The following is a 26,848-nucleotide window of genomic DNA, read 5'->3' as shown; positions in this document are numbered from 1 at the left end:
ATATAGAGTAATGAATGAAGGGAGCTTTTTGAAGTATTTTCGTCGATTTGTGTTTATGTGTGGTTGGTTTATGAGGGAGGGCCCCGGGTTGTTGATGATACGATTGGATGGGCGGCTTTTTGTTTCGGCTTTTTCTTGCTTTTATCTTATGTGTAGTAGCTCTGGAGTCATGATGTGTGTATGGTATGGGTGGAATCCGTCATTGAGTTGATCTTTTGGTTTATTTTCCTGTGGTATGGTATCATAAGTAGGAAATAAACGGTTATCAATGGCTACGTTGGGAATAATTACAGCCATGAAACCGGCCAATACAACAAACTCATGCATATACGGATATCAAACCAGCATAACTCGCTAACATCCAATGACGCATCACTGGGAATCAAGCAAAACCTGAACTCCAATGCAGAAGGCGACTCGCCTTCGTGCCTCCAGCCCCAAACCAGGCACCATGCTGACCATTAGCCCTGAACCATACTTAGACAAGAACATTAGAAGAAAGGGAAGGAAAAAAGAAGGGTTAAAGACGCATACATCTGCCGCCAGGCAGCTTCATGATGGAAGACACAACACTCAACGCGGCTCGGAATAATCGTTCAGCGCTACGCATACCGCCCCGCGGTGATGGCCACTGTATTGACGGATGATCTGGCCCGAAGCCAGCTCCCATAAGCGGGCGTAGTGATCGCTGGATACTGTGACGAGATACGCAGAGTCGGCGGAGAAAGCGCAATCCCAGACCCACCGTTGGTGATTGGCAAGCGTGGTCTCTAGGAAGAGCGTCCCTGTTGCGGAGTCCATGGGGGGTCCGTCCGGTTGTACAGGGAAGGTCTGCTGCGGTTCGTTATTGACAGGTGGTGTCGCTGCTTGGAAAAGACTGAATGGGTTGGCTTCAAAGTCAGTGCCGTTGGGAGATGCGTTGTTCACGTGTTGCGTCGATTCTGGGGAAGAAGGGGTGTCATTCGATTCGGGCGAAGAAATGGCTCTGGCCTTAGCTTTGGCGGCGTTGGCGGCGGCAATCTTGGCCGGCGGGTAATCAAGATCAAGGTTCCATACTTTGGCCGTGTGGTCGGCAGAGCACGTCGCGAGATGCTTGACATCTGGGGAGAGAAGAACGCGGGTGAGGTAGTCCTTGTGCGCCTGGAAGGTACATATCGGAACGATGCGCGTTATTTCGGCGTCTTGAATCATGCGCCAGATGTAGACATTACCCTATAAATCGGTCGCTCAAAGTCAGCGCTGAAGACGAGTAAAGGATAATCATCCTTCCTACCTTCTTGTTTCCAGCGCAAAGCAAGGACCCATCGCTTGCGACACTAACACTGTGAACCGCAACGTCGTCCTCGGGAATTAGCTGGTGGGTGCAGACGCTTTCACCCAGGTCCCAAACCCGGACGATACCAGCGCGATCCCCACTAATAAGTTCGCCTTGGTTGGGGTGGATTACAACATCGTTGACTGGAGCTTTATGCGCGTAATTGCGCTGCAGGCTGCCTGTACGGGTATCCCAGACTTTAACCGTACCGTCCTCCGAGCTGGTAACCATCCACTTCCCCTCGCAGTGAAACGCGACGCCAGTGATGTTGTTTGTATGGCCGTCGAAGGTCATGACTGGATTGGGATTGGTAGATTTGATGTCATACAGCTTGACATTGTTGTGACCGGCGGCTGCCAAGTACCGTTTGTCGGGGGTGATGCATAATCGATTAACTTGGGAATCGGGATGCTGTATAGTGCGCGAGCAAATTCCCGACAGGGCCTCCCAAAAACTGGGCCAAGTTAGCGACGTCAACTTTTCGGGGCGCAAGTAACACAGTCTGACATACCGAATGGTGTGGTCGTAGCCCGCTGGACATCACGAGTTATAGAACATTGGTCAGTCAATTCCCACTGGGACAGACAGAAGACGTTAGAGACCAGCTAGCGCCGAGGGAATTGCATACCAGTGCAAAGTATAACGCTCATGTTGAAGGTTGTAGACGAGCCCAGAAGCAAGGACGCTGAAGAGGCGAGGAGGGACGGGGAACTGGGGGAGTCGCCAGTTACTAAAGTAAAGAAGATGCGGTGCCGGTCAGCTTCCTGCCGGCCTTAAAGCCACGGCCGCCCAGCTTGGCGGCGGACACTATGTGGGGCACGTGAGCGGTGCACAGGGCGGTGTCAAGGGCGGCGAGCATCATCTCGGATTAAATTTGGACGGAATGGGAATCTTTTCTACTGCGATGTACTTCTTTGCTTCTTTACTTCTGCGTGGCTGACCTGACCTGGCCTTTTCTGGTCATTCTCACTCGTTAGGGGATTATATCGAGCACACTGGACACGTGTGGCATCTCGTTCTCTCATAAGATTGGCCAAACTGTACATTTTGTTGCACTTCAAACCGGATTATGCAATAGGGCGCGTATCCAGTGGCTAGCCTGAGCCTGCTGACAGGCTATTCACCTGAGGCACTTGCTGGCTCTCCCTGTTACCTACCTGCCGTCCATATTCCCCGCGGGACAAGTCTCAAATCACAGTCGTTTTGAGATCTGAACACTTGCTCTCAAGAGGTACGCTTCACAGTCTCGAAGCGAGGGATATCCTCATTCTTACCATCTGCAGAGCTGGGTTATGAGTAGATGGAGCGCTCCTTCATCTCCTAAGTGCCGTCGCCGCTCCCTCTCGGAAATATCGAACGGCATAGCAGGGTACACATTCATTTTGGCCGTCTTCGAACTGGGCCTGAATTCTTCGCTGGGATGAATGGAAGCATGGCTGAAGGTATTTCTACCTCTTTCCAGACCTGTCCTCCAGACCCCCATGGTCTTCATGATCGTGAGGGCCTTCCATCTCCCCCATCACTACCTCATCTGCACGTGAATGATCTGGGGCTTACACCTCCCCCTGGGTCCCAGCTGCAGCTCTCCACCAAGTCCTCCCAACATGAAGAACGGATTTTGCCGACCAGAGATGTGAACACGACGTCAGAAAACCCAACAACCGATGCACGATACTGCACACAACAGCTCGGAAATACCGGAAAAGGTCACAGTTACGGGGAGCAAGTGGAAGTCAAGGATGCATCCTTAGAAAAACAACCCCCGGCCGGCTCAGAGGTAGCCGAGTCCCGACAGCCGTGGGCAGATATCGCGACCCGTTCTCCACAGTTAGAAATCGATTTTTCGGCATTTGACGATTCCAATAACGCCGTGGAAGATTTGTACGACCCCCTCTTCGATTCCGAACTTGTCCTGCAGGAGATTGATGCGGTCTTGCAGCCCCGGAAGCGAGATGGCGACGAGGCGTTTTCTGAAGAATGTATCTCCTGGGACCAGCCTAGAAAAAGGCAAGCCACAGAGATGTCGCAAGATTTGACCACAGAGTCTCCGGATAAAACACCCTCGTTATTATCTCTAGATTCTGGACAACCTGAACAAGGAGGCACGGGCCCTCATACGCCAAGCGATGTTGAGAAACAACAGTCCGATGCCGTCTTCGACCCTATAGACCTTCTGTTTGAAGACCCTCCGGGCGATATCTCGTTGAACATCCCTGATGGCGAGGTTTCTTTTGGTTTTGACTTCCAGGGCGTGGGTAATGGAGATGGAGGCAAGGAGGACATGGCGGCGAATTGCAGTGTGTTTGACCAGCCCTTCGATCTACCCTCCGTCAGCGAGATTACCAAGGAACGGTTTTCTCTTGATCACCAAGAAATCGTCGACAGCACAAACCGCGAAGCTCTGCAGCGAGTGTTTGCCGAGCCAGAGTATGTCTCGCCGTATCCGGTTTATGGTGGCCCATTGGGATATATGCCGTCAGCTCCGAATATCCATGTCAGGTGCATCGAAGTGTCGGATGATCGGACAAACTTGCGCCTTGCGACTCTGCGGAATAAGGTACAGCAGCTGACGCTGGAACGCAACAAGTACAAACAGGAGTGGGCACTGGCGTCGGACCTGACGGCCATGGATCCGGCGACGGGTAAAACAAAACAACAGACATTGCTTGAGCAGAATGCCATGCTGCGACGTGTGTGCTCCCGACATCAACAAAGAGTTGAGCAGTACAAGCAAGAGGCCATCGAGTGGAAGAATAAGCTTCATGATCTTGGCACGGTCTACAACAATCTGCTATATGAGATTCAAGTTCAGAAGCAAATGCCCGCAGTTGCTCCGATACCGACTGGATACAAGCCTCCCCGGGCACGCCATGCTAGCTCAAATGCGACCTCTCTACAACCATCGACCTCACAGCCACAATCCATGGCTTCTACACCAAATGCATCTGCTGGGGAGCCAATCACAATCGACCTGACCGAAGAAACGGGCGATGACGGATCAGCAGCGAATCCCACCCCAGAAGAACAGGAGGAATCTCAACGACGCGTGGAGATGCTCCAGTCACTGCGGAACAAGAAATACAGTTGGCTTGGGGATGCAGACGGGGATGTCGGCAATCAGAACTTCCGCTTCAGTGTAACCCCAGCAGCTCGACAAGGTTCTCTAAAACCCGCGGGTGGGCCTCACGACTCCGAGCGGTGCCGGGACGGCCACGTACCAGCAAGGGACCCCTGCGAGATTGCGTCAGACGATCGGGTGGAGGACAACGATGATGACTTGGCACGAATGATGGAGCAAGAGTTAGCTTCGCCGATTACCACATCCAAACCGGGTGATTGTGATGTATACAAAGCCCGGGTTGGGGATAGCCCGAAGAATGTTTCTAAATGATCAATACCCAAATAATAAGAGGCTGTGCTGTGCGGCTCTCTCGCTCTTCTTAGAGCTGTATTTTACTTCAAGCGTCTGCAATAAAGCAAAATAGGTTCACGGTAAAGTCATTTTAAAGAAGCGGAGAATAGATGCGACAGATAACTGTCCAGAAAGAGGCAGGCCAGCCTTGCAAAGAAATTATGCTCATGTCGTACCTACCTGATGGGTCGGCCCTTGTGGCGCAATCAGTATTCCTGAATAGAAAATGCAACTTTCAAACAGTTTACTAACAATCAAATAGTTAATCTCAAAGCGTGGGTATCTCCGCCATGGACTTTCAATGATATTTTTTACTTTCCCTTCACTAAGACATTTCAATTGTTTTACATCTAATTTAGGTCTTTCTTCACATGAAGGACTTCTCTCACAAGCTTCTCTATTCCAATATCTGGCACTGATTACAACGAATGCGAGCTGAAATACATAAAAGTAGAGCTGACATCCACCAAGGAATCCCTTGTGCCGCAATCGGTAGCGCATAAGACTTCCACAAGGTCATTTTAAGGTAAGTGGATGACCCCCACCAGTGGCTTTTTCTTTCTTTCTGCTCCAGCGAATATACTGGTTGTTCCTTGACCATGAAGATCTGGGTTTGCGCGCAGAGCAGTCGTAAATGAGTGGTTTTCAGTGGGAGGTATTCTTTACATTTGTATTTCTTGTTGTTGGCGGCTTTCAACTAGATTGTAGTATAACTATCACTATGGAGTACTTCAATCTACCGAGTACATGGTGGCACGCGTCTGGCATCGCAATTGGATAGTAGGGTATTGCTTCGCCCGAGATATATAAATAATCATTGGATATAGTTATACGCAGGCTGGTGATATATTGATGCATTGACACAACCCAAAGGAGCAGGAATCGAATCCGCACGCAATAGCATAATTCAGATACAGTAATAATTAGATGGCCGATGTGGGTATGGCGTATAGATTGGTCTTTAGTAGACACCAATCAGTTAACCCAAGGACTCAATACTTATCAAATTATAGGTTGTACTTAGTAGCTACTAGTAGGGAATATACATATGGCTGGCTGGCTGGCTGTCTTTGCCATGTGACCGCTTGACAGCATACTCCTTATATCAATAAGACCACCCTCCAGGCCCATGTCCTACACTCACCCCAAGACCACCTCTAAAGCTACATACTTCTAAGGCTATGAATAATAAACTAGTTCTGCACCAAGAGTAAATAGCCAGTTATAGTCCTGCTAAAGTTTATAGGACTAGTCCGAAAACAGCTAGGGATAACCATCTACTTTGTATTGTACTTACATGGAGTTGGAATAGCGGACATTCGCCTAGATTAGCTCCATTTGGCAACATCCTTCCCCAGTCAAACCTATATAAGCCTTTTGTTTGATCCAAGGTTCTAAACATTGAGCTAGGTGATAACAAGAACGGGGGTTATATTGCGGTGTTCATTTATGTAGTTATAGAAGACATTGACAGGATGTTTTCGAGGTGCTTATAGCTACTTTGACTAGAGCTGTAACTCATGACAATAGAGTATTCTATTTTTTTTTTCTCCCTATCGAAGACATAATGTCCGAAAAATGGCACGTAAGGGGAAATGTGCACTTCTTGCCACTGATATCTAATAGTGGCAGTATCAGAGGTGACCATCATTGTCCAAGTTGGCCTAGCTATCGCTGCCCTTCTAGTGCAGCTGCTTCTAGTCTTACTTGCATGCTTAGTATTCGAACCCACACCCCACTTATCTAGGGCCCACCTTAGTGGGGGATTTTCTAATCCAGCGGTGAATTGGATTTCCACGTCAGTTGTAGGTAACAGGGCTGAGTACTGTTGACGTGGCCTGATAATGATTATATCATGGCGATCAGTACCCTTTCTAAAGTCATCGAATTACGACACTACAGTCCTACGGTACCAAGGCAGTCTCACTTAGTATCTCGTTGAACATGAAATACAATTCTCATCTGGGATACAACCTCCTCTTCGTTGGATTGAACTTCTTGAAATACGCACGCTCGTAATATCATAACAGAGTCGTAAAGATCGTAACCTATGCAAGCTGGGCGGCATGTGTAGAGCGCCCTCCCAATGTATCAGAGGAAGCAAGGCAGCCACAAGCTCAACTCAGACCCAAAACCGAATCCCGTCTAAGATGAATATGCCCCAGTCTATATCCATCGCGTTCTATACAGCATAACCCGAACCAGAATGGCCAAACAAGAAAGACGTACAGTATACATATCCAGATCAGTATATATTGGCGGGCCCCTGCAATGCTCACACCTTGTATGTTCTATTTATCATCGTCGTATAGGCGATTTTCCTCATTCGATTTATGAACTGCGGGGTATTGATATAAGAGGAGGGAGGAGATCACAATGTGAGAGAGCATATGTGGTCTGGAAAAGGAAGAGAACAGCTCACTCCGTAGTCGCGGGACTGTGTGGATGCTCTTTCTCACGCACATCAGGGGAAGCAGTGCTGCTAGGGCTCGTAGTGCCGGCACTATTCCGCTTGAGCTGCTTGCGCGCTTTGCGGCCACCACAGCAGGAGGCACAGCAGGAGCCGAGTTGGAGGATAAAGGCAATCAGGTTAAAGGCGGAGGCAATCCACATGAACACCATCATGCGAGTGCCGATCCAGGCGTCAATGTTGAGGTCTTCGCTGGCGGAGGTGAAGACGTTGCGGAAGATGATGAACATGACTGTTGCGACGACGGAGGCGACAACGGTGAAGAGAGCAGTCAGGAAGGTTAGGATGAGGAATGGAAGAGAACGGAGAAGCACAAAAGTACGACGGCGATGTTGTGGGTGGGTTTGATTGACGACTGGGTCGGAGGAAAGGGCCTGAGGAGGCCGTGAAGAGACAGCGAGTGGGGATAGAAAGATGAGAATGAAGGTTAGGACGGTGGCGGTGATGAAGAGACCAAACATCCAGTGAGAAGCTATGCGAGCGATGTGCAGAGCTGACGTGATGTCGGCAGGAAGAGCAACTGCAGGTTTGTTAGTGATGGGTTCGTTTTCACGGTAGAAGGAGGATCGTACTCGTTGCGCCGGATAGCAGTTCACTGAGAATGATCTCGACGGGATTGAACCAGTAGAGGGGTTTGGGCGAGGAGCAATGGGTGATGCCCTGGTCCAAATAACCCTCGCAGAAATTCCATAGTCCCACCTGGTAAAAGTCGTGCAGACCGATGGTGCGAGCAATGGTATCGATCAGGACCGCATTGGGGGTGGACAGTGGGATGATATTCGCAAGGTTGATTTCGAGGAAGTAGGTCTGTCGGAGAACGGGCTTATTGGCGACATTGCCAATGCAGACCAAGATCAGGAATATCCAAGCGATCAGATAGCAGAAGGAACGAAGGATGCGATGCCAGAGCACCTTCGACCTGCTCCGGCCGGCCTGCGGACGTGCAGGAGCTTTCCTGAACAGGGGCAGCTTTGCCATGGACCGCTGTCAAGCACGTGGTGGTGGAGAGGACAAGCCCGGAATCTGCGGATAATAGATTCGGAGAATAGACGAAGAGGGTAGAGGAGAGAATGGGTAGCGAAGGATGGAGAAAAGACCCAGCTCAGGACAAGAGCAGGGCGCCTAGTTAAGTTCTAATAGTATAGAAGAGATCTGGGAAGACATCGACTGGATGACGTTTACGTCCCCCGTGAACCACGTGCCAGGATTCTGATGGGGGAAAGAGAGAAAGGGACCAGTGGGGAGGGAAACACCGGCAACCACGGGATTAGGTTGACGGGATCAGGAGAGGAAACTGGGGATACATCCAGGAGACGAGAACCGTAGAGTGGGAAGAAAAGGAAAAAAGGGGAGCGAGGAACAGGAAGAGATGGCGGGAATGGGAGGAAAAGGATAGTAGGGAAAGGGCAAGCAAAGTGGATGGCGAGGGCAACGTATACACCGTACACAGGATGGATGACTGAATATTACCGACTGATCTGATCCGCCGTGGGAATTAAATTGGGCTTTAAGGTTGAAAAAAGTTAGACGCCTTGGCAGCCAACCAGAAGGAGGATATGTGGAATTGAATTATAAGTAAGAGGTTTAAAAATTCAAACTAAAAGAATAATAACAATAAAAATATAAATATAAATAAAAACAACAATGAGAATTTCACACGAGCCGTAACGCTGGCGGCTTCAATAATCTTACTCAGGGAGAAAGTCTCAGTCTTAGGGCCGCAGCAGGTATTCTTAGCAGCGCCACTGGTCTAGACCCTGATGGGAACATTTTTGCGATGGTGGCAGGAACTTTTCCTTGTCCTGCCTCTTTTTCCCTCTTGGGCGGCAGTCTGACTGTGGGCAATGAGGTGGAGAAGGCCGATCGTGAGCAGATTACTATGTAATTCTTGCTTCTGAAGCAAGTGCAGCAATACCCCCCGTTGATCGAGGGGCTCTTAGCCTCTTACTGTGTTAAGGCCGTTGACTAACGCCAAACCTCCCCAGTTCGTGGCTGGTGATGGGCTGGAATACAGTGATGATAGGCATGAGTTAGCCGCTGATGGCTTTTCCGATTACCCAATGCAGTGTGGATCGTGGCTGATCTGGCAATCCTCACGACATTCAGGAGCCACTCGCCAAGAACGACTAGCAATGACCCTCATAGGGCCTGGAATTAAAAGTCACTGCCTATTCTGGCGTTTCGGCACAACCAACTCTGTTTCTGTCTGTGACTCTTTGGCCAAGACTGGCTCAAACAACGTCATCGACAGGTGGGACCCACTCTTGGTGTCTTTTTCAATTCTGGCTGCCTGGGCTGAGGAGACAATCTGATTGGCCGGAAGGACTGAGAGGATTTTCCATGCGGGCGATCTGCCAGTGAAATCCAGGCTAAGATCGGCTGCTGGCCAGCTTCGAGCTTTCCTCTCCGGGACAGCGGGGCGGACAGTCAGGGGGGGTGGCAACCAATGGCTGCCGGGATCGGCCCCCCCTAAAGTAAAGCCAGTACCCTGAAGGCGGGAAACCCTGCGTGGTAACAATACCTTACCTACCTTACCTACCTAAAAATACCTTACCAGCCCAGCATCCATGGTTGACTTCATCGTAAGACATCATTCCGCGCCCGGTGATTTTTCTGTTTCTTCAGGGTCTTGATCCATCTGGTGGCTTATCTGGTGCATCTGATCGCATCGTGTGGTCCTCCTCGGACAGATACACCGCTGTATATATATCCAAAACTTCCGAGCCTCCGCAGACCGGCCTCTTGACTCCAGACCACCTCTTGTCATGCGGTTGATCGCTCACCTTCTGCCGCTCCTGGCAGTGGGCGTTTGGCCTTCTCTGGCAAAGGATGATAGCACCACCACCACCACGACTACCGGCAACAATGGCGGCCTGACTCTCGAGGGGACCGTCACGTCGTCCATCAGTGAAGCGACGCTGCCCACAGGTCACTACCTCTCCTACACTACCACTATGACTCTCGACGATGGACATACTGTCACGAGCACCGGGGCGCACTCCGCGACAACCACTTCCAACTCTACAACAACATCCGGCAATTTCACCACGACGGTGACTTCTTCGTCGCAGTCCCTCACATTGCTGGTGGGCGGACAGACCGGCGGAGTCAATGGCACCAACGCTACCACAACAGCGACGTCGACCGCATCGTCGACCCCGGTCGTCAACACACAGCCTTGCAATGGCCACGCGGAGTTTTGCGCTCGCAAGTATTCCAACATCACCATGGTTGCTGCCCACAACAGTCCGTTTGTCAAGCCAGGCAATGCGGCAGCCAACCAGGCGTTGAAGGTTACCGCTCAGCTGGACGATGGAATTCGGATGCGTAAGTTGTCCGATCGACAAAGCTTAGCTTGCGGGCTGAAATCTTGCTGACACCCCGGACAGTGCAATTTCAAACGCACCTGGTCAACAACACCCTCTACCTCTGTCACACCAGCTGCGATCTTCTGAACATGGGCCCTCTGGAAGACTATCTGACGACGGTCACGAAATGGGTCAAAACCCATCCATATGACGTGGTCACCATCTTGATAGGCAATTATGACTATGTTGACCCCGGCAACTTCACGGGTCCGATGCAAAACTCTGGGCTTATGGACTATGTGTTCACCCCCTCGAAGATCCCCATGGCGCTGGACGATTGGCCTACGATGTCCAGTATGATTCTCTCTGGCAAGCGAGCCGTCGTCTTCATGGACTACCAGGCCAATCAGACGGCCTACCCGTGGCTCATGGACGAGTTTTCGCAGATGTGGGAGACGCCGTTTTCGCCTACAGACGCGGCTTTCCCTTGCACGGAGCAGCGCCCGCCCGACTTGTCCGCGCAGGACGCCAAAGACCGGATGTACATGGCCAACCACAACCTAAATCTCGACATCAACATTGCCAGCATTAGTCTGCTGATCCCCAACACGGCCTCGCTCAACCAGACCAACGCGGTCTCCGGCTACGGTAGTCTGGGCAAGATGGCCCGCAACTGCACGGGTAAGTAACGGCTGACTGTGATCTGTGTAACAAGCTAATATATTTGCCTCTTAGCTATGTGGGACCGGCCGCCTAACTTCCTTCTCGTGGATTACTATAATTACGGCAACATCAACGGCTCCGTGTTCGAGGTGGCGGCGGAGATGAACAACGTGACCTGGGATGGGAAATGCTGCGGCGCAGCATCTGCAGCGTCGAGCGTGATGCCTGGAGTGAGTGTGATGAGTACGCTGCTCCTGATTGCGGGTGTGCAGTATATGGCATCAATATTCTAGTGTTGCTCCGAGCGTATATAGTGGGTGTTCGGAGTTGATGGACTAACTTATATTATGATTGACGACTGTACAGTTAGAAATGGAACCCAATTCCTTACTAAAGTCATAAACAGATTTCTCTGACCCTGCGTAGCTGGTAGCCATCCTCGGAAGTCAACAATGATATACTCCGTCGACAAAGTAGTACTCCGATGCCCCTAACCCAAACCAGCTAGCGCCCACTCAGCTGACCACCACCACCAACCAACTCCGCCCTCAATATCATCACCACACTTTACACAGTAGACTACTACGACAAGCTACTGATTTCAACCACACTCGGGGTCCAATTACCTACCCCAATCCCTCATTTCCTTCATCACCCGCTCTCCCTACACACCCCACCAACCAATCCCTCCCCCCTCCTCCGGGAAACTCACCAAAATGGTCGACATCCTCCCCCTCAGCAGCTACCCCTCCTACATCGACCTCCTCCCATCGATCCAAACCTGCAACATCACGAACCTGCCCGAGAACTACTTCCTAAAATACTACCTGTACCATGCTCTGACCTGGCCCCAACTATCCTTCGTGGCCGTGGTGCGGCCCAAGAACGGCTACAGCAAGTATACCTCGGAAAAGGGCGCCGGCAGCGCCGCAGAACAATACCCCAAGGTAGTGGGGTACGTGTTGGCGAAGATGGAGGAGGAGCCGACGGATGGGGTGCCGCATGGTCATATCACGAGTATTTCTGTGATGAGGACGCATAGACGGTTGGGTATTGCGGAGAGGTTGATGAGGATGTCTCGTATGTTCATTCTTTCCAACTTCTTTTTTTTTTTTTTTTTCTGTGGATGGGTGGTTTATGATTGTTTGTTTTGTGGTAGAGAGAGTCGCATGCTAATTTTATCTTGGGGATGTGTTGTAGAACGCGCAATGGCCGAATGCCACCGCGCACAATACGTGTCCCTGCACGTGCGCGTATCCAACAAGGCGGCCCTGCATCTTTACCGCGATACGCTGGGATTCCAGGTCGACAGTGTCGAGAGCAAGTACTATGCGGATGGGGAGGATGCGTACGCGATGCGCATGGATCTGTCGGGGATGTTTATCGATTGGGCGGAGATTGAGCGGAAGGATCGCGAGCGGGCGGAGAAAGATGAGAAGGATGCGGATGAGGGAGATGAGGTGGGTGAGTTGGGGAAGAAGGAGGAGAAGGAGAGTAGTGAGAAGATGGTTAAGGTGAAGGTTGGGCGTGGGTTGGGAGTGGGGGATTTGGTTGAGAAGAATGAGGCACAGGGTTCTTCTCAGTAAATGCTCTTGCTTAATTCTAGGTATCGGGGAAAAAAGAGTGGGGGTTGCCTTTCTTGTATAAAATAGATATTATACGATGGTTTTTGGTAGATCCTGGTATTGGTTATGGGATTGGTTGGTGCATGGCTCTAGATTTCGTGTTGAACAAGCATGCTAATTACCACGGGTTGACGCCGGTATGATGTAGAGGAAAATAAAAAAAGAAAGTAATAAATACACAAGAGAATCCCAATTCCAGTCTCTTCCATGAATATAAACACCGCTATGATCATGCATCGTTCCATAAAACTTCCAAATAATGATTTGTCCTGGCTATGGCCCACTAATTGCGCCGTGACGCCCCCCGATTATATTGACCGGAGCCCTTCTTGTCTTTTTCACATGAATTCTCTGCTTCTTTGTTCGGCTTCTTTTCCAGTGCCGACTTCTCGCTCTTCCCCTTGACAAGCATCTTCTCGTTACTTGATGTGCTCGGCGTGCTGATGGAACTGATATCACTATCCGATTCGGCCAAGGACCGCGCCGGGGATGGAATGGACGTGAAAGACTGCACTGTTGAGCGGCTCTCGCGATTAGTGTCAAGCTCCAATCGCTGCATGTGCTGCTCGAGTGGCATTTCACCACCGTCCCTCTGCATCTCACGAACCCGCTGCTCCTGACGCCGGCGGGTGCGCTTGAGCCGCCGCTTCTCGCGTTGTTCTTCTCGCGCCCGACGCAAGACATCCCGGAACGCTTTCCGCGTAGCTCGGGTCTCTTCTTTGACCGCTCGTTTGTCTGACTGCTTCTGGTGCTGCTCGCTTGGCGAGTCCCATCGTCTCCAGCCGTGGCGCCAGCCGCTTCGTCCAGATGTGCGGTTCTGGCGTCGCGATTGCTGTAAAACGTCAAGCTGACGGCGCAGGCCTACGGCGGCTTCGTACAGCTCACGGTCATGATGGTCGTTGAGAGACAAAAGCTGTGCGCGGACAGTGGCCAGATCAGAGGCGCTGAGCTCGGACGTTGTCGACAAGGAATCAATGGAAGAGAAAGACAGGTCGGATGCCTCCGAGTCGATTGAAACCCGGCGAGTCCGTTCAGGCTGGGCTGGGGTAGCACGTTGAGGCGTAGCTGTTGTAGTCGTGGTCGTGGCCGCAGGTGTATGTGTAATGTTATTTTGCACGTACCCAGGCTTAGGGGGTTGGTTCGCAATCCAATCATCGCGAGACGGACTGACAAAGCCTGTGAAGGCATCTTCCACCTTTCGTCCCTGGAGTCCGGCCTGCTCCTCGATCCAGCGAGTGTGAGCAAGAGCCTGTTCCTCCACCTGTCTTCCATAATGTTGTGCTTGCTCCGTGAAGCGCTCTCCATACTTTTGAGCCTGTGAGGCCAAGGACGCTATCCAATCCAAGGGCCCTCCTCCCTTCGACATGCTTGGGTCCTGGTACGGGGCCCCATATGGAAGAGCATTCCAGCCCCAAGGAGGTTGAGGGGGGTAGTGTCCTGGCGGCGGCGGCGGCGGCGGTGGAGGAGGGTAATGATATGCGGGATGAGGCGGATACACAGCAGGGCTGTATGGCGCAGGATGCCCATAAGGTGCGTAAGGGGTAGGAGGGGCGGGGTAATGTGGGTAGGCATATGGTCCTGGCGCATAAACAGCATTGACTGGAGACGCACCAGGCTGCTCAGCAGCTGTAGGTGTCGCAGGCGACTGTTGCAAGCGATCTCGACCAGCGTCGGGCGCCTGGGCGACTCGATTCTCTCGTGTTGTCGCAGCAGGCCAGCACTTAGGACACAAAGATGATCGCGGCGCACTCTGAGGATCCATCACGTAGACATATATGACACGAGCCGAGCGGGGTTCGAAGAAGTATTGGTTCCACTCCATGATCACGGCAGCAATCCGTCTCTTGCGTTCCTCATCCGTTTCCTGGGGCCGATCCTTGCGGTCACGCTGAATCTCCGCTCTCACTTGACGGGGCAATTGTGCCGAAGTAGACGCTAAACCCAAATGTGGAGGAAACAGGTATCTCAGAAAAACGTCCCAGTCCTGCTGGGTGATGTCTTCCGTCTTCTGCGCGGTCCAACAACGAGGACGACGTCGGATGTCCTTTGATTGACTGCGCGGAAAGATCGTTACACAATGTTCCACAATGTCCCCCTGACGGCTCGAAGTCGGAGGCGGTCGCTCCACAAAGTATTCCGCGGCAGATGTGAAGTGGGTAGGCAAGCTGGAGGAGGATGCTAGGAGATCATGACTGGCGGAGCTGGACGCAGGGCTCGAGGGCGTGGTGCCGGGGGCTGTCTCCCCCCCACGCAGACGTAGCAGGACACGATTCACTTCCGCAGTTGCAGCGGCATTTCGGCTGTTTGCTTGTGCGAGTAACGGGTCGACCGCAGAGTATGGCGGAGGAGGAGCTTCGTCGGATTCCATTGTAGCGAGGACGAATAATGCTGTAGATGTGCGGAATAAATATCACGGACCGAGTTAACCTTCAAGTTCGTAACCCGTCATCCATCGCGCATGAGGAGATATGCAACACCCACCAGCCTTCCCGGACACACTCAGGCACGGAGACGCTGGAAGGCAGCAGGATTATCTAGATTCTGAGCACGAGAATCAGCTCTGGCACTGTGCACGCGAGCGAGCAAACCGCACGGCAGAAGTAGGATGTCAAGTCCTACCCTGGAGTAAGATGACAAGAGTCCCCCAAGGCAGAGAACGGGATGGTCGGCAGGTGGAGGGAGAGACAAGATGACTTGGAACTGTCTCGGGCGGCGGAGGATCAGCGGCGGATGTGATCACGGGGCAGCCGGCGCTTGATTGGCGCCGCCCCTCCGCCTTATCGAGTCGATCCTCAAGCCAGACTGACTAGTAGTATTTTATCTCTCCTCCACTCAGCTATCGATTTATCTAACGGTGTTGCCCCCTACCGCTACCCGGCGTTTCATATTTACTTCGAGTGGGCTGCCCCAGATAATTAACCTTCAATCATGTTGTATGTAACCATGTCTGCACTAATTGATTCTATCCTACCGCAACTCATGCAGCAGCAGCAGCAACAAACAAACAAACAAACAAATAATTAACCAGACTATATACTGCATGGCGCCCAAACTCCCCTGCCTTCATGCCTTGGATATGTCGCAAGATGAGAGATATAATCACAATATAGCGCAAGGGAATATGTACCCTGATGAACAGAAAGAATCGGGTATTAAGAATTTATACTGCTAATCCCAAGCATCACCCCAACCGTCATCCTCCTCAGTGTCCTTAGGTGTCGTATCGATCTTCTTCGCTGGTGCGACAACGGTCCTGGGCTTAACCGTGCTACTGCGGCTCGATGGCCGAGATACAGAGGTGGGACTGGATTTATTCAACCCCTTTGGCAATGGCTTCTTTGTCTTGGACTGGGCGGCCAGCCAACCCGCAAAGTCTGGCTCGCCACCATCATCGTACGGGACCGGGGCTGCTTTAGGAGCAGGAGCAGGAGCAGAAACGGTCGGACTGCTAGTTGCTGTCGCACTGAATGGATCCTCGTCCGCTTGCTGCTCGTCTTCATCATCGTCCATTGCACCCCACGCGTCGTAAACATCTTCTGCATCGTCCTCTGCTTTAGCCAAAGTCGGTGGTTGCTCCGACATGGACCGGTTCAGAGACTGAGCTGCAGGCCGTAGCGTCTCTTTCTGCACCGACGACGACGCCCTCGTTGGGCGGGGAACAGACGCTGGACGAGCTGGTTCAGGCTCGACCGGTTTGGCACCGTTGGCGGTGGGCTGAATTTCGCCATTGGCAGCCGTGAGCTTATTTGTGAACGAGGAGATTGCCCATCCGGCCCACGACTTATCGTTAGACGTGCCAATACGGGCTGTATCCTTTGCCGGATCTGCACTGGCTGCCGGAGGAATTACCGTGTCTGCCATAGTGCTGCCGTACTTCCGGATACGCTGAAGATACAGGTCGAGTGTCTTATTCGCCTGGTCTCTGACCATCCTATATGGAGAATTAGACCGGAGCCATAAGCAAAAGTGGGTGTTCTTACTTTTCCTTATCAAGAAGGGAAGGGCAAATAGCCGGAAGGACCTTCGTCGCACAGTCCTCCTCGGTGAAGAACTCTAACGTTGCTCCAAGAGCAAGCAGACCAGCGCTCCGGGCGTGGACGAAGGGATCCCGAAGAGACCTGCTGAAAGCCGCAATAAGAACCTTGGATCTCGACTGTAGTTTGTCAGCATTGCCAATTTTACTTCTCAATTGAAACCACTCACGCTCTGCCCGAGGTTTTTCGCTATCTTGCCCAAGCAGATAGTGGTATTTGTACGAATTCCCGGCTGCTCATCGTTGGCGGTACGTGCGAGGAACTTGAGCAGGTCGCCGTTGATGACACGGTCGCTGAGCTTGTTGATAATTGGCAAAACAGCCTTGACAGTCTGCTCTCGGACGACGGGTGCGGCATCGGTGAAGCCAGAGGTCTGCACAACGTGAAATTAGCATCGAGCCCAGCCGGGGTCTGTTGTAACTAACAATCTGAGGGAAGATCTTGTCATTGACGATCTTTTGAGGTAGGTTGTCGATCATCACTGGGAGGTTATCGAGCAAGCAGACCCGCAGCGCCCGATCCGGGTTTTCAAACAGTCGGACAACTACTGGCGTGAGTTTCGAGTTGAATTCTTCCTGGGATAATTTCGCTCCGATCTTCAGAATAGCCCCCAGGACCTTGGGACCGCCTCCACCGAACTCAACCGATTTCAGCAATTCTGGAAGCACCTTCATCTTGAAGAACTCCTCAGGAAAGTCGTCAGACAGCTCATCAAGCTCACTACTTCAATCAGCATCTACAAGTGGCAGCCCGTTCCGAACAAGGCATTGACTCACTTGACAAACTCCTCTCGCTCCGCGTCGTTCTTGAGTCCCAAACTCTCAATATCGTCCGTCAGCCGGATAAGCGGGGTCTCGAAGAAGCCACCGCTCTTCTTCCCCTGCTCAACAAAGTGGGCAGGACTCAGGCGCAGTTTAGGATTCGCCGTGCACAAGCGTTTATAGCTCTGATGCATACTGGGCGGGATGTTCGTCGTCTTGCCCACCTGGTCACCGCCAGTGAAATTGCCATTGTAGACCTCGTAAACCAGTATTCCAAGCCCGTAAGAATCAATCGCAGTCAGCGGGTTCCGTTTGATTGTGTCCCATCCGCTCTTGACGACCTCCGGAGGCGTGAATCGAGCCGCGTCAGGAACGAGACTACCATATGTCTGCAAGTGTGCTGTCAGCAAGAGCGCATCTCGTCATGCAGAAGAGCATATACTGACATAAATGACCGCATTCTCATCGTTCATCGAACTCAGAATATCGAAACCGCCCAGCTTCCATTCCCCACTTTCGCTTGTGAATACCGAAGAGGCCCTGACGACTCCGTGGACAGACGCCGCATCTCCATTGATGAACTTGAGTGTGGACTATAGAACCGCATACGTCAGAACAGTCGCACCGTAACCACCATGGCAAGAACATACCGCCACAGTATACAAGCCCCATTTCGACGTCTCCTCGCTCAGACTCCTCCGCTTAACATGCCAAGAAAGGGGAACGACTCGTTCCGTGACAATATAAAGGCTAGTTTCCGTCTATAACCGGTAAGCCGTTCCATCCATATCACATATGATGCATGGGCTGTCGTATGCCCAATTACCTCTATCGTATCCAAGACCTTAATCACACCCGGATGTCTCAGCGTCCGAGACTTGCGTACCGCATTCTTCGCCAACGGTAGACGGGATTTGTTGGAAGCAATATCGAAGGTAAAGACGCTGCAGGGCGAACCATCTTCCTATACGTACCCAGCGCCGATCAGCAATCGCATTAGCCCCTTGGGGGGTGATTCCGCGGGCCCGCATGACATCTCATACCCGTTTCGTAGCATTGTGTAGCGTCCAGATCGAGTCGGAGAGGTCAACTCTGTCCCCGAGCGAGTAAGGGAACGAGCTACCCTTTGCGATCGCCGATGCGACAGCAGATTTGAGAAAATCCATGGTTGGTGTGGTTGCTGCTGACAGTCGTTGGTGTCTCGCGGAGGGCAGCTAATAAGTACTAGCTGGTCTTTAAGATACCACCGCAGCGGCGATAGTGGAGGAACGTTTTCGGCGGGGCGAGAAAGGAGGTATATCAACGGATAAAAGAAAGAAAGCCTTGGAGAAACGACACGTATGCGACTGACCTCTAGTCCAAGGCAGAACGACAGAGATCAACGGCCCCCAAGTTCAACAGGGAGAGAGATCGGGGACATGGAATAATACACGGATTGTCCCCTTTGGCGCTGCCCGTGGTACCCCGCCCCCAATCGGGTTTAGGGCCATCCGTGGGAAAGCTCCCCATTTTATCGCCGAAGCTTGACTTTCTTTCTCTTTAGCTTTAACACATACGCTCTTCTGTTCTATATCTATCTCCCACAACGGACGCGTCTGCTGAATGATAGCAACAACAACAGAAACACCACTACCAACATGATGTTTTCTGCGCTCCTACCATCAACAATCAATACTCATCTCCAACTAACCGTTCACACCAAGCTGAGCTAACACAAGGCACGTCCCATAACTTCCTACTTGATTTCCCCCCATCCCAGTCTCAGTCCCTGTCACAGACAGCCCTTCCCCAATCCCTCACCCTCCTCCCTTCAAACCACAAGAGGCAAACCATTCTCCAATGATGATCACCTGGTAAAAGGTCAGACCGCGAAACCAACGACGTCGCCTCAACCCCCGCTGTGTGCTCACCTTCCAACCCAACCCAACCTAACCAACACAAGCAATCCAACAAAGAATTCCTTCCTCGAGAACCCCCCATCGCAAATATCATGGAAACATCTCTCGCGGATACCTGAATCCATACTTCCATTCCCGCTCTTCTCTTCATTCACCCATCATCAAGGCAGACACAAGTTCTTGTGAAAGGCACAAGGTCTTCGTCGCGAGACTCACGACGTTGCTTTATACCTTGGAGAGACATGTGTACAACAAACTAAAACATACTTTTTTCTTGTTTCCAAGCCGCAATTTGGGGTTTCTGGTCCGCTTTTCTCCATGAGGAATTTCAGAAACTAATGGCTGCGGCGTACATTCCTTTTGTTCTTTGATTAACTGCCGAATGGGAGATTTGCGGGATGGGGCATGGGTAGGGTGACGCAGGGATTGACTGTGGTTTTGTGATGGGCTCGGGGATTGTGGACTCTGGTGTTTTGCTGGTGGTTGGGCTTGGGTTGGAGGGTAGAGTACCGCGGTGGCGACGTCTTTCTTGGTTGGATGATGACCAAATAAGAAACTGAAAAGACCTGAGGAGAATGCTCTTTCAATACTTCATGATTGTTGTTGGAATGATGTGTCTTGGTGTTATCCTAGCTAGAGCCTGCGACCATCAAGGTCCACCGTGCTGACTTGCAGCGACTGCGTGATTGCTACGCTACTTATACTGGTTCCGATCTACATAAGGCATAAAGCTCGATTATATGAATGTCATTCATCCCCTTCAAAATGCGTAAAACAAGTCGCCTTAGAACACTTCCTCTCATATCATCTCAATGTCATGCCAACAACTCACCCCCGTACTGTGCAACGTCCCTCCTATGTCACTCGCTCACGGCCTCTTCCACCCGTCGCTGTCCACCCGAACTCTCTTCTTCCTCCGGTCCGATTCCCCATGGCTAGAGATGGTAACGCAAAAGACATGCAAAAACGAAGAAAGAAAAGAAGAAAAGAAAATGATAGATCCCAGAACATCATTGGCATATAGCAATGAGTACCCCAGTATCTTGGAAAGTTATCGTAGTTGAATCCCTTCGTTGGGTTCTGTAAATCACTTCCAAGAAGCCGTATAGTATAGGTCTGCATAGGATGGCAACAAGGCCATCGGATGCCGAACTATTTGCCGACACACCAATCCTCGGAGATCTCTCAACTTATAGCCCATGGCTTTACTCCTATACACACCTGATCTGACTGCAATACTTCACACGAAGCTGCCACCTCGCCTGCGTTTGGTTAGCTTGTCAAAACCAATGAGAGTGCTAAGATGATAAAAAAAAAAAAAAAAAAAAAAAAAAAAAAAAAAAAAAAAAGAGTCTGGCTTACCAGCAGGGAATCGCAACCCGCCAACCGGAAACACTGTACGTCTTCCGGTGCACATAGCGCAGCGCATACGTACAAAGTACAGATAGCTTTGGTAAACATAGTGAGGTTGTTGGTCGACGCGAGACGATTTGAGTCGCCAACGGTGAACAACTGGAGTTCACGTCCAAGTGAAGCCTGAATTTCCAAAGAGGAACGGCGGTGGTTTGGTCAGGTCGCTGAGCCAGCGATATGGCGTCTCACGCTTGTCAAGCGGGGATGGTTCATTTCACTTCATCTGCTGCCTCTTGCGGTTGAGGTCCAGATGCGACAGTAGACGGGGGTTGAGCAGGCATTTGGGGAGGCATCTGTGGCAATTGGTTGTAGCCGCTACTAGGCGTCCGATGCTGGTGAGGTGGGTAATGGTGCACTTGGTGGGGACTGGACTGGAAATGGGGCTGCTGCTGAGGATAATTGCCGCGGACCGGGGGCACTAGCCAAGTTAGCGACCTAACCCACAACTGTCTTCTGATTTCGTTATAACCTACTGTGGCTTGGCTGCTGCGTTGGATACACGGGTTGGCCATGCTGCCCAGGGGACATAAACATCACCGGTTGCGGGGGCTGACCCGGCTGAGAGTTCTGGTGCATCATCATGGGAGCACCCCGACTGGGACTGGGATAGCCACTGTGAGGTTGGGGCGGTGGCACATGCTGGGGATACGCGTGGCTAGGGTTTGGGGAATACATCTGCATCTGAGGTGTATAGGGGGCCACGCCCTGAGGGACACCCATGTATGGTCCGCTAGACGGCTGTTGAACCATCATTGGAGCGCCCATGGTTGGTTGGGGGTTGACGAATTGAGGACCGCCCGGGTAATGCCTCATATGTCCAGGCTGTTGGGCGGCCTGGCTGACATAAAATTGTGGCATGGCTTGTCCGAATGCAAGCTGTGCATGTGGCGCCATGGGGGATGGATAACCGTGCTGTAGTCTTGGCGATGGAAACACTTGCGAGGTCGAGGCTGACATTTGCATGCGGTGGGGATCGTCAAAGTGTGGGGGCCCGGTATTGTGATGCTGCTGAGGGTGTAGATGAGGTCCGTGCGGTGGACCAGTAGTGGGAGGCATGCCAGGAGTGTTCTGTGGGAACTGGAACGGCATCTGCGGCGGAGGCATCTGGGGATTCGACGCAGACCGGCTTTGAGGAGAGATAGCCGGCACAGAAGCAGGCGGCTTGAACATTTCCAGGTATGTCTTCTCTTCATTTCCGGGAGCGGCATCCCAAGTAGGGGGGGTCCTGTAAGCGGGCGGGATGCCTCCATTGAAGGCGAAGCCCTTATCACTCTGCTCCGCATTTTCCTTCTTCATGCGCTTGATAGGGTTGAACTGATCGTTAAGGGACGGCCTCTCAGAAATCGGTCTTGGCTTCTTCGCTCCAAAGAACAACGAGGGGCTAGTGGTCCGTGAGACGGAGCGTCCTCGGGTGAAAGGAGATGAGGTGGATGAAGCACCGGGTGTAAAGGTACTTGCGGCAGGGTTTGGCTTAAACTCCAGGGCCCTCACGTTGAATTTGGTCGACACGGACGAAGTTGGTGTCTGCACCTTATTCGGACTAGTAACAGCAGGCTGCTCGCCAGCTGGGCCAGTTGGGGGAATACGAACTTCGTTGATAGGCAAGGGAGCGGGAACAGCTCCCATCGCGGCTCCCTTCCGCTGCTGTATGTTGTCTGCTAAACGATGGCCGAGCATACCAGTGGCTTGACGGCCCTGGTGCACTGGCTGCTGCGGAAGCCGCCCACCAGGTCCAGCATGCGGACCGGTTGGGGGAAGCATTTGACGACCCCGAGGAAAGTTCGGGCGGTCAGACTGCGCAGGAGGTGGCATAGTTCCGCTTTCCTGGCGGGCACTTCCAGATGGGCGAGCAGCGGGCTTCGGATCAGCACTTGCTGGGGACTTGGTCACGACTTTCTCCTCAGCGTGCTGCTGAGCTCTTTGAATGATCTCTTCCTGTTTGTGCGGGTCTTTAGCTAGGATGGGAACCAAATCCTTGGGCACAGGCGTTGCCAATTTGAAGTTCTTGGAGAACTTCATAAGTTCGTTCAGCTTAATGGTTCGATCATATGAAGCCTGGTTACGACGGCGTTCTTGCAACTTCGCCTTTTCACTGTGGGCGAATTGCCGGAAAGAGTCGAGCACCTCGGCCTCCACATTCGATGTAGCATTTGCAGGAGCCGGGGCACCAGATGTAGTCTTGGACAATGCAGGCTTTGGCTCCGTATCGGCAGTGGAGCTTGCTGTTATACTGGGCGGCGCGGGCTGAGCCTGGGCCTGCCCATTCTCCTTGGGCGGTCCTGCGGCAACAGCCTCTTTCGGGGTACTAGGAGCCTGCTTGATAGAGCTTGCAGGAGCTCCCGAGGCCATGGCAGATTGAGCGGCGTTTTGCCTGCGCGCTGGCGGAGTGTACTTGTTCGGCTGCCCCGAAACGAGCGGCGGGAAGCTCCTCTCATCACGACGAACACCGCTGTATTTAGCTTCCTCATCATGATCATCTGCCGATACCTGTCCTCTTTCCTCACGAACATGTGCATTATCTGTAGTAGCGCCTTCGATTTCACGAGCAATTCGAGCAGCATCGGCTTCCTTCTGCTTATAGGTAGGGTCTGACCGATCGATTCTAGTTGTGTAGATGTTCTCATCGTAACTGCTAGTAGCACCGAAGAGCCTGGCATTTGCTTCGAATTGATCCCACCCAGTTGAATTGTGTGCGCTTTCGAGAGAGAGGTCGACGTCGGTGTCGGCGGCAGGCTCCCAGCGCTTGAGAGTCCGCTCGCGAATCGCAAGATTTCCGGAAATGTCGGTATCCGTTTTGAAACCTACAGGAGTTCCTGATACTTTCGTTAGCTCAAGAAGGGCCAGAAAATTTTTCTTTTCTCAAGCTGGCCCGGTGACTTACCATTCGCGCTCTTTGCTGTAACATCGGCCGGGGTGACGTTCGGGACTGAAATATCGACCACGTCCTTGACATCGAAGGACATGCTATGATCCGGCGCCGACCCCATATACGGGCTTGAGACATCACTAACCCCGTTCGCTTTGTTCTGATCCGCCTTGGTTGGCCGTTGCACCATTTTGAGTACGAACGAACAGTCGCTAGGCTCCAGCGTCGAGGACGAAAAAATTCCCGTGTATTTATCCCCATTCCTCGTGGTAATCGTAGCATTCAAACCCTAGAAACCGTAAGCCTTTCACGTGGATATATGCCGGATGTGGAAAACCGAGCTTACAATGAAGCTAGCAAACAAGAAAACAAGACGATCATTTGCGTGGTTATCGGGGGTGTTTGACTCCTTAGGAGACGGTCGAGGAGAGGCGGACTGTTTGTGAGACATGTTGCCGTTCTGCTGTGAGTAGGAGGCCCGCTGTGTGATGGGGTTTGCGCCGTGGGACCAAGCTTTTTGGGAGTTACTGCGCCTATCATGAAGAAAGAGGTGGGTTAGTTAATGCACAACACAATTCCATGCCTATCAGCAAAGAGTATGAGATAGACGATGGTGCCCTTTCAACAGGGAACGAGATTGATTGTATAACACTGGGAGAGGAAGATGGGGAAGCGAGGACACAATGACGCGAAACCAGTCGTCAAGAAGACCAGACAGCCACGGAGGGCATTGTCAGGAAGAGACTTGTCCTCAATAAGGTTAAGAGGGAGGGGAGATGGTAACAGGGTAAACGGCCATATTTTCGTGAGGCGACAAGCGGTGAGGAAAGGGCAATGGAAGCAAACGAGTTGAACGAGCTGGGAGGAATGAGGGATTACATGTTGACCTCGCAACGTACCTCTGCCCGCTCTCGAGAGGACTGCCGGACTGACGCCGGCCGCCCTCCGATGCCTTCGTACTAGCACTGGATCTCAATGAAGGTCTAGTACCGGGATTCTGGGGATTTACGGCATTGCCAGACGCACTGTTGGCAGCCGACACCGAGTTGACGGTAGAAGCCATCTGGCTGGATCGTCACCGAGCGTAGCTCTACGTCGTCGCACGACGCAAAGCCGTAAAGAGTACGGACGGAAGGCACGAAGCCAAAACACACCGCCTGCGCAAACAGGACCGAAGAAACGGTGATGGAGTGGGAGGAAGGGATTGGGGAGGGGGAAGGAAAGAAAAGAATGGCGGGGTGGAAGGGGAAAAGAGAAGCTGTGGTAGGAGAGCGAGAGCCCCGAACAAGTCACGGGACCGCCTTCTTGTGAGTTGAACGTCCACGGGAAGGGAGAGAGAGAGAGGGAGAGAGAGAGAGCAAGAAACGGGGAAAGGGGAGGAAGGAGGGGAGACGCGGATCCGGGAGGAAAGACGGGAAGTGGAGAAGGAGGAGAAGGAGAATGAGGCAAGAAGACGAACACCAGCAAGGACTGGCGAGAAGCAGAGTAGTAACAATAAAGCGCAGAGAATTGTAGGAGAGCCCCGGTCAAGTCAGGCTGCGGGCCGCAGGAGGAAAGAAGAACGTAAACTACTACACAGGGAGAGGAAGTTCAATGTTAGTTGGTAGAGGAGCAGCCACAAAAAGAGGAGGCAAGCCAGAGACAAGCCAGCCAGACAGCTAACATCATCCACAGGTCAAGTAAGGTTAGTTTTATGTACGTACAGCGTAGGTCAGTGGGCGGTTAGTGCTGGGTCTGGCTGGAGGGTTTAGCTTGTCAGAGGGGAATTTAGGTGGGCAAATCCCATGGATGTCCCAAGGGTCTCTGGGCTTGGTTGGCGGTTGGCAAGCGAGTGGGGAACATGATGGCCATGGGAATGTGCACTGCTTTTTATGTGGATGTACGGAGTACCTGAGAAGGTCTCTTCTTCCATTCTCTCCCTCGTTTCACTTCTACTCCCACCTCCATATCTGAATGTCTTGCTATGCTGGCCGATAAACATTTGTTTTCAAGTCTGGTGGAGTACTACTAAATCATGAGAAGCAAGTATCATTTTGGGGGGTTTCTGACGGTCTTTCGTAAGGCATAGTTTCAAATGATTAAAAAAAAAGTAATAAAAAGACCACAATAATTGGTTGTTCTCAATCCTCCTCATCTTTCCTGCTCCATGAATAGGATTGCACTTGTGTGTGCGTGCGTGTAGGTGTGTGTTCCCACCTCGCTACTGAGACGCACCATGTCGCCTCACTCCACTTGCTTCTGCTTCCATCAGTCGAGTTGCAAATTCTCAATGAACTCCTGCCCTTGCGGCCTGTCAGAATCCACTCGGAGCAGGCCCACCATCGCGCTGCATGGTGAATTCATATGAGTTCCGTCTGTATCTCTGATCCTAGGTCTGGAATGATCCCTTGCTGCATGGAAGCTCACTTCCAGAGCCCATGCTCACGCAGAGCTCTTTGGTCCATGTCTATGCCTTTGCTGTCACCGCGTCTGAATAGTCCATACGGTACTTCTGGCATCCGGGTGCGATCGGTAAATGCAACGGAGCTCAAATTCGCTCCAGCAAGGGCTGCTGTCCTGCCAACACACCCAGCAATCACCAAAATTGGGCACTCGCTATGTGGGGAGCCATTCACCTCCCGATTAACTAGGCTAGGGAACCGATCTATAGAGTCCTTCACAGGGATACTACTCCTCCAGACGTGCTTTCCTTGAAATTGAGAAGCAGCGCCGTGCCACTTGTATTTCCCCAGACATCTGTGTTGGTTACTGCGGCTGTCAACATGATAATAAAAAAATAGACCTTCGGGCCAAGGAGATAAGACAGCTAGCTCAGTGATCGACCGAAACTATACTTGCATCATGCTTGCTGTGTATTGTTGGGGAAACACTGGCAAAGCAAATCAACGAACCGGCTTGCGCTAAGATCCTGCCTGAAGGACAATCTCATTGACGCTTCAGCGCACTACCCACATGATGCTATAGATATCACATTACTAAGAGACTAAGCAAATACAGTAAGAACTAAGGCAAGCGCCGGGGCAATTGACCGGGCCATGCTAAGCATTGTTAGGCTAGTCTATTTCATTGAGCGCCTGCCCAGG

At 51.9% G+C, this 26,848-nt stretch overlaps 9 protein-coding genes across 9 annotated transcripts; 3 read left to right on the top strand and 6 right to left on the bottom strand.

Moving 5' to 3' along the window:
• Positions 1 to 392: 392 nt before the first annotated feature.
• Positions 393 to 2,048, bottom strand: BDQ94DRAFT_85013 (WD40 repeat domain-containing protein). Its single transcript, XM_026776683.1, has 4 exons — positions 1,944 to 2,048; positions 1,827 to 1,848; positions 1,274 to 1,769; positions 393 to 1,212 (listed from the first exon to the last, which is right to left on the bottom strand). The coding sequence occupies exons 1-4, from the start codon at positions 1,963 to 1,965 to the stop codon at positions 574 to 576; spliced, it is 1,179 nt and encodes a 392-aa protein (XP_026622385.1). The 5' UTR covers positions 1,966 to 2,048; the 3' UTR covers positions 393 to 573.
• A 699-nt stretch (positions 2,049 to 2,747) lies between these two features.
• BDQ94DRAFT_162085 (uncharacterized protein) lies at positions 2,748 to 4,706 on the top strand (the record flags this gene model as incomplete). The annotated part of the gene is made up of 1 exon (XM_026769486.1): positions 2,748 to 4,706. The coding sequence occupies one exon, from the start codon at positions 2,748 to 2,750 to the stop codon at positions 4,704 to 4,706; it is 1,959 nt and encodes a 652-aa protein (XP_026622384.1).
• A 346-nt stretch (positions 4,707 to 5,052) lies between these two features.
• Positions 5,053 to 5,478, bottom strand: BDQ94DRAFT_150615 (uncharacterized protein). The gene has a single exon (XM_026767613.1). The coding sequence runs from the start codon at positions 5,326 to 5,328 to the stop codon at positions 5,125 to 5,127; it is 204 nt and encodes a 67-aa protein (XP_026622383.1). The 5' UTR covers positions 5,329 to 5,478; the 3' UTR covers positions 5,053 to 5,124.
• Positions 5,479 to 6,660: 1,182 nt separating this feature from the next.
• On the bottom strand, positions 6,661 to 8,684 carry BDQ94DRAFT_150613 (SUR7/PalI family protein). Its single transcript, XM_026767612.1, has 2 exons — positions 7,770 to 8,684; positions 6,661 to 7,717 (listed from the first exon to the last, which is right to left on the bottom strand). The coding sequence occupies exons 1-2, from the start codon at positions 8,173 to 8,175 to the stop codon at positions 7,146 to 7,148; spliced, it is 978 nt and encodes a 325-aa protein (XP_026622382.1). The 5' UTR covers positions 8,176 to 8,684; the 3' UTR covers positions 6,661 to 7,145.
• A 982-nt stretch (positions 8,685 to 9,666) lies between these two features.
• Positions 9,667 to 11,571, top strand: BDQ94DRAFT_150607 (PI-PLC domain-containing protein). Its single transcript, XM_026767611.1, has 3 exons — positions 9,667 to 10,524; positions 10,587 to 11,186; positions 11,241 to 11,571. The coding sequence occupies exons 1-3, from the start codon at positions 9,963 to 9,965 to the stop codon at positions 11,459 to 11,461; spliced, it is 1,383 nt and encodes a 460-aa protein (XP_026622381.1). The 5' UTR covers positions 9,667 to 9,962; the 3' UTR covers positions 11,462 to 11,571.
• A 145-nt stretch (positions 11,572 to 11,716) lies between these two features.
• On the top strand, positions 11,717 to 12,915 carry BDQ94DRAFT_84969 (peptide alpha-N-acetyltransferase complex A subunit ARD1). Its single transcript, XM_026776681.1, has 2 exons — positions 11,717 to 12,248; positions 12,369 to 12,915. Exons 1-2 carry the CDS (start codon positions 11,885 to 11,887, stop codon positions 12,752 to 12,754), a joined length of 750 nt encoding a protein of 249 aa, XP_026622380.1. The 5' UTR covers positions 11,717 to 11,884; the 3' UTR covers positions 12,755 to 12,915.
• BDQ94DRAFT_84976 (uncharacterized protein) lies at positions 12,916 to 15,454 on the bottom strand. The gene is made up of 2 exons (XM_026776682.1): positions 15,413 to 15,454; positions 12,916 to 15,334 (listed from the first exon to the last, which is right to left on the bottom strand). Exon 2 carries the CDS (start codon positions 15,159 to 15,161, stop codon positions 13,077 to 13,079), a length of 2,085 nt encoding a protein of 694 aa, XP_026622379.1. The 5' UTR covers positions 15,162 to 15,334; positions 15,413 to 15,454; the 3' UTR covers positions 12,916 to 13,076.
• A 177-nt stretch (positions 15,455 to 15,631) lies between these two features.
• On the bottom strand, positions 15,632 to 18,981 carry BDQ94DRAFT_150603 (COPI-interacting protein CEX1). Its single transcript, XM_026767610.1, has 9 exons — positions 18,632 to 18,981; positions 18,415 to 18,552; positions 18,239 to 18,349; positions 18,035 to 18,181; positions 17,604 to 17,977; positions 17,253 to 17,547; positions 16,997 to 17,200; positions 16,774 to 16,946; positions 15,632 to 16,724 (listed from the first exon to the last, which is right to left on the bottom strand). The coding sequence occupies exons 1-9, from the start codon at positions 18,752 to 18,754 to the stop codon at positions 15,962 to 15,964; spliced, it is 2,328 nt and encodes a 775-aa protein (XP_026622378.1). The 5' UTR covers positions 18,755 to 18,981; the 3' UTR covers positions 15,632 to 15,961.
• A 1,927-nt stretch (positions 18,982 to 20,908) lies between these two features.
• BDQ94DRAFT_84939 (putative PAB1 binding protein (Pbp1)) lies at positions 20,909 to 25,089 on the bottom strand. The gene is made up of 5 exons (XM_026776680.1): positions 24,665 to 25,089; positions 24,112 to 24,298; positions 23,781 to 24,054; positions 21,373 to 23,712; positions 20,909 to 21,317 (listed from the first exon to the last, which is right to left on the bottom strand). Exons 1-5 carry the CDS (start codon positions 24,826 to 24,828, stop codon positions 21,109 to 21,111), a joined length of 3,174 nt encoding a protein of 1,057 aa, XP_026622377.1. The 5' UTR covers positions 24,829 to 25,089; the 3' UTR covers positions 20,909 to 21,108.
• Between the last annotated feature and the right edge of the window lie 1,759 nt (positions 25,090 to 26,848).

Source organism: Aspergillus welwitschiae (genome assembly GCF_003344945.1).
Source record: "Aspergillus welwitschiae strain CBS 139.54b unplaced genomic scaffold BDQ94scaffold_37, whole genome shotgun sequence".
Lineage (NCBI taxonomy): Eukaryota > Fungi > Ascomycota > Eurotiomycetes > Eurotiales > Aspergillaceae > Aspergillus > Aspergillus welwitschiae.
Note: the sequence above shows the minus strand (reverse complement) of the source record. Positions and strands in the feature narration are given on the sequence as shown.

Excerpts from the sequence above, each read along its gene's own strand:
- BDQ94DRAFT_84939 (XM_026776680.1), bottom strand. The coding sequence starts at position 24,828 with ATGGCTTCTACCGTCAACTCGGTGTCGGCTGCCAACAGTGCGTCTGGC. Across the intron at positions 24,299-24,664 it reads CCTCTCGAGAGCGGGCAGAG|GCGCAGTAACTCCCAAAAAG; the intron begins GTACGTTGCGAG and ends TCTTCATGATAG. Across the intron at positions 23,713-23,780 it reads TACAGCAAAGAGCGCGAATG|GAACTCCTGTAGGTTTCAAA; the intron begins GTAAGTCACCGG and ends CGAAAGTATCAG.
- BDQ94DRAFT_85013 (XM_026776683.1), bottom strand. The coding sequence starts at position 1,965 with ATGAGCGTTATACTTTGCACTG. Across the intron at positions 1,849-1,943 it reads GAGCGTTATACTTTGCACTG|CGGGCTACGACCACACCATT; the intron begins GTATGCAATTCC and ends CGTGATGTCCAG. Across the intron at positions 1,213-1,273 it reads TTTGCGCTGGAAACAAGAAG|GGTAATGTCTACATCTGGCG; the intron begins GTAGGAAGGATG and ends ACCGATTTATAG.
- BDQ94DRAFT_150615 (XM_026767613.1), bottom strand. The coding sequence starts at position 5,328 with ATGGTCAAGGAACAACCAGTATATTCGCTGGAGCAGAAAGAAAGAAAA.
- BDQ94DRAFT_150603 (XM_026767610.1), bottom strand. The coding sequence starts at position 18,754 with ATGGATTTTCTCAAATCTGCTGTCGCATCGGCGATCGCAAAGGGTAGC. Across the intron at positions 17,978-18,034 it reads ATGAGAATGCGGTCATTTAT|ACATATGGTAGTCTCGTTCC; the intron begins GTCAGTATATGC and ends GCACACTTGCAG. Across the intron at positions 16,725-16,773 it reads TCCCTTCTTGATAAGGAAAA|GATGGTCAGAGACCAGGCGA; the intron begins GTAAGAACACCC and ends TTCTCCATATAG.
- BDQ94DRAFT_150607 (XM_026767611.1), top strand. The coding sequence starts at position 9,963 with ATGCGGTTGATCGCTCACCTTCTGCCGCTCCTGGCAGTGGGCGTTTGG. Across the intron at positions 10,525-10,586 it reads GGACGATGGAATTCGGATGC|TGCAATTTCAAACGCACCTG; the intron begins GTAAGTTGTCCG and ends CACCCCGGACAG. Across the intron at positions 11,187-11,240 it reads GATGGCCCGCAACTGCACGG|CTATGTGGGACCGGCCGCCT; the intron begins GTAAGTAACGGC and ends TTTGCCTCTTAG.
- BDQ94DRAFT_84969 (XM_026776681.1), top strand. The coding sequence starts at position 11,885 with ATGGTCGACATCCTCCCCCTCAGCAGCTACCCCTCCTACATCGACCTC. Across the intron at positions 12,249-12,368 it reads GAGGTTGATGAGGATGTCTC|AACGCGCAATGGCCGAATGC; the intron begins GTATGTTCATTC and ends GATGTGTTGTAG.
- BDQ94DRAFT_84976 (XM_026776682.1), bottom strand. The coding sequence starts at position 15,161 with ATGGAATCCGACGAAGCTCCTCCTCCGCCATACTCTGCGGTCGACCCG.
- BDQ94DRAFT_150613 (XM_026767612.1), bottom strand. The coding sequence starts at position 8,175 with ATGGCAAAGCTGCCCCTGTTCAGGAAAGCTCCTGCACGTCCGCAGGCC. Across the intron at positions 7,718-7,769 it reads ACTGCTATCCGGCGCAACGA|TTGCTCTTCCTGCCGACATC; the intron begins GTACGATCCTCC and ends ACAAACCTGCAG.